General features: G+C 40.7%; 1 protein-coding gene across 1 annotated transcript in view; it reads left to right on the forward strand.

Annotated features, from left to right (window-relative positions):
* The window catches only part of RYK (receptor-like tyrosine kinase), an 83,580-nt gene that overhangs the window by 25,858 nt on the left and 54,293 nt on the right, over positions 1 to 3,429 (forward strand). Inside the window, exon 3 of the mRNA XM_025200828.1 lies at positions 1,736 to 1,857. Within this exon, the coding sequence (XP_025056613.1) occupies positions 1,736 to 1,857 (122 nt within the window). The remainder of the gene's footprint in view (positions 1 to 1,735; positions 1,858 to 3,429) is intronic.

Consider the following 3,429-nt stretch of genomic DNA (forward strand, 5'->3'; position numbering starts at 1 on the left):
GCGGCAAGGCCAGGCCCCGGGCAGCCTGAGGCAGCTGCAGTGGCTGTTCCCAGGCTCCAGGGGGCTCCCGTGGCCAGGCGCCTGCACCAGGGATGGCTCTGCCCTGCCTGCGCTGTGCCCAGTGTGCAGGGAAGCCGATCCCGGAGAGGGAAGCCCCCTGATCCCCAACATAATGAAAAAAACGTTAACTGGGATGATGTTAAGTGAGGAGTACCTGTATAAAGTGAGTCTGTTTCACTGGTGATCTACATAAGGGATAAAAATGTTACAAAACTTTCTAAAATTAACCATTCTAAGGTAGGTAAAGATGAGTTACTTTAATTGGTGTAGTCACAAGCTTAAAACTAATTAGTGCAGTTTTATGCTGGACTGAATGGAGTATCTTATTTGCTGAGTTAGTGTGTTTCTGTGCACTCCTTAACTAAGTTTTATAAACTTAGCTTCATCTTAAGGGAACTCCTTCTGCACTATTTTAGTTTCTGTTTGTACATCAGTAGAGGCTATTTGGAAATCTGTTTCCGTGTGTATGGCTTATGTCAGTTTTTTTGGCTTAAACCATTTTTAAATTCCTTTTGTTTTTCCCTGTTTCATTGAGGATCTTGAATGGAACAGCAGGTACAGTGCTGAAAACTTAGCTGTTCCTTACTGTTCTATAGAGTACTGAATTAAATTTTATGCCCCTCGCCTTGTGAGTGAGTTTCTTAAGGCAAGTGTCTGTTCTACGACTTAATTTTTGGCATACTACCCAAACACGTGTTGAACTTTGTCAGTGCTTTAATCCTGCACATGGAAGGAAAATGTAGTTGATTTGCATTGTAGTGGCTGATATATGTTGGCGATGTTGTATGAACTTGTACTGCAAGTGGAGAACTGAGATTTGTTTTAAAGCTTGGGGGGAGGGGGGCACAGAATAGGCGTATGTTAACCAACTTGTACTAGCACAAGGTCCATTGCAAACTGGGACCCTTGTTGAGTTATACAGGGCCACAGTAGGCATTGCAGATGCCTGCTTCTTTCGGTAATCTTTGCCTGTGCGTCCTTTGTCGGGGGGGAAGGGGGGAATGCATTAACATGAACTCTAGCAAATGTAATATTATGGATTACTTTTTTTAGGAAATATTAAGAATTGTTTTCAAAAAATTGAAAAGCAAATCGCTTAGTCAGAGTGCTGATATTAAAGATTTCTTTGCAGATTTATGTGCAGGATTATGGTCTAATTATGTGCTCTCAATTCCACGGAGCTTGTCTTATTCAGTGAATAATTTAGGCAGTGCTCCAGGAATGAGAGATTCTAGTCTAAATCATCCGCAGCTACTTCCGTATAAATCCATTAGAGCATATTTTGAATGTATACTTTTGTAAAGGATGGCATATTTGGGGCCTCTGATGCACACAAATAGAGAGTGCACACTACATGGGTGAGATGAGTCTATTCCTTCTAACCTGAAATGAATTTTATGGTTTGTATAAAATTCTCTTCATTGACAATGTCAGCCATTCTTGTCCATTCCTAGGCTCTGAGCTCTTCTAAAAGATTAATCATTTTATGCGAATTAAAATATTTCTCTTAACATGGGCATAAATGTGGGTTGATTTCCACCCTATATCTAGAATTTAAGAATATTAAGAAAAGTGTGGGCATGTAAACACAACATCTGTATTAAAATGTGGAGCTTAAAGTACTACAAAGAAATGGATTTTCTTCTCTGTCTTATATTTTAATACTGTTTTCTAGGTCTTGATGCAGAGTTATATTATGTGAGGAATGATGTTATAAATCACTGTGCATTGTCCTTCAATCTGTTAATACCCAGTGAGACCAGCAGTCTTCATTTTAGCTGGCATGCTAAATCCAAGGTAAGCATAAACCATTTCCACTTCATGCCTGGCTATATGAATACATGGTATGGTGTTTTTAATACAGGGCCAATATTGTAGCTTTTTGGTGGCTTTTTTTCTTTGCAAAAAGTTACAATATGCTAGGACATACTACTGTAGTTATGTTTTATTCATATAGTCAAAGGGGAACCAAACCATTGTTGAGCTGGGGGGAAAAACCCAAAGATGGAGGAAGAAGGCTGTTGGCTACATAATATTTTTAACCATTCAATATTGTTAGTTATTTCTTTGGAGTATCCTTTTATTTTGGAATGCATTCATTAATGGCATATTATCCTTTGAATTTATAGTACTGTGGATAAACTATACACTTGTGAAACAGGCAGCCATAAATTAAGGCCTCTGGAGATTTGACACATTTAGAACCCCAGAAATGTGTTTATGGGAGGGCGGCGGGTGTAGAGATAATTTCCAGGTCCCAATTGGATGGAAAGTATTTTGCTTAATCATTGACTTTGGAATGTGCAGCACCAGATGAAGTAAAGGTTACTTGCGGCTTTCCATTTTAAAGGCTTTTTCAGTTACTTCAAACTTGTTCTGTTTTGCAGCTGAATTATTTGTCTAGTCCCTGCCTGAGGCAGGCTTTTAAAAGCTGAACCATAATGCTTTTCTGATTTTGAATATAAGGCTAGTTTCTATTCCATGTGGTAGGTGCCCAAGTATGATCCTATTCCACCTGGCTTGCATCCCTGAAAAACAAATCTTGCTATATACTGTCATCTTGGCCTTTAGACAAAGTCATCAAAAGTAGAGTGGAGGGGGAGGACCCCCTGACATTTTCCAATGATGACTTCTCGGGGACAAGAGTAGGTGGAATAGGATCACGCTTGGGTGCCAAAGCCCATTTAGACCTCTGACAGATGGAATTAAAATCTGGTCTGTAGTGTCAGAAACTTTAAATGAAATACCTAAATAAGTCTCCTGCAAGGATTCTTTTGGCTCAGGTGCAGCTTTCTAGTGTGAAGTGTGAATTTTTACCCCTGAAGCTGTTGATAGCAGCTTGGTACAGTACAAACCAGTACACCTGTTGCACATTCTAGCCCAGGGCTGTCCAATTTATGTGGTCTGCAGCAGGTTAACTCATAGTCCCTGGGCTCCCAGTGTAGGTACCACTCCCCACATTGCTCCACCAAGGAGGTAATTCTGCAGCGGAGGTCTCTGGCCTTCCCCTCCCTCTTCCAGCTTCTTTTTTCTTGAAGAAATTACATACTCTTAGTTCCATGCATGCAGCCCACACTGCATGTGGCTAGGGAGGGGGGTGGAGGTATGTGGCCCCCAGTCACTCAGAAGTTGGATAGCCCTGCTTTAGCTTGTGAGAGTGTAAAACATGTAGCTTCTGCAAAATCCATGCACTTCCTCTTGGAACATATTCAGTGAAAGAGTTCCCTGTTGCCACAACTTGTGTTGGCTCAGCTGTGAACTGCGTGCATCTTTTATACAACTCCAAGTTCCCAATGTGTGCAGTACATGCCCATTAAAAAAGCCCTATTAAAAAAAACAAACATTAACTTTGGTAAACCCTGGATTCAT

Source organism: Alligator sinensis, unplaced genomic scaffold, assembly GCF_000455745.1.
Source record: "Alligator sinensis unplaced genomic scaffold, ASM45574v1 scaffold1086_3, whole genome shotgun sequence".
In the NCBI taxonomy this organism is placed as follows: Eukaryota; Metazoa; Chordata; order Crocodylia; family Alligatoridae; genus Alligator; species Alligator sinensis.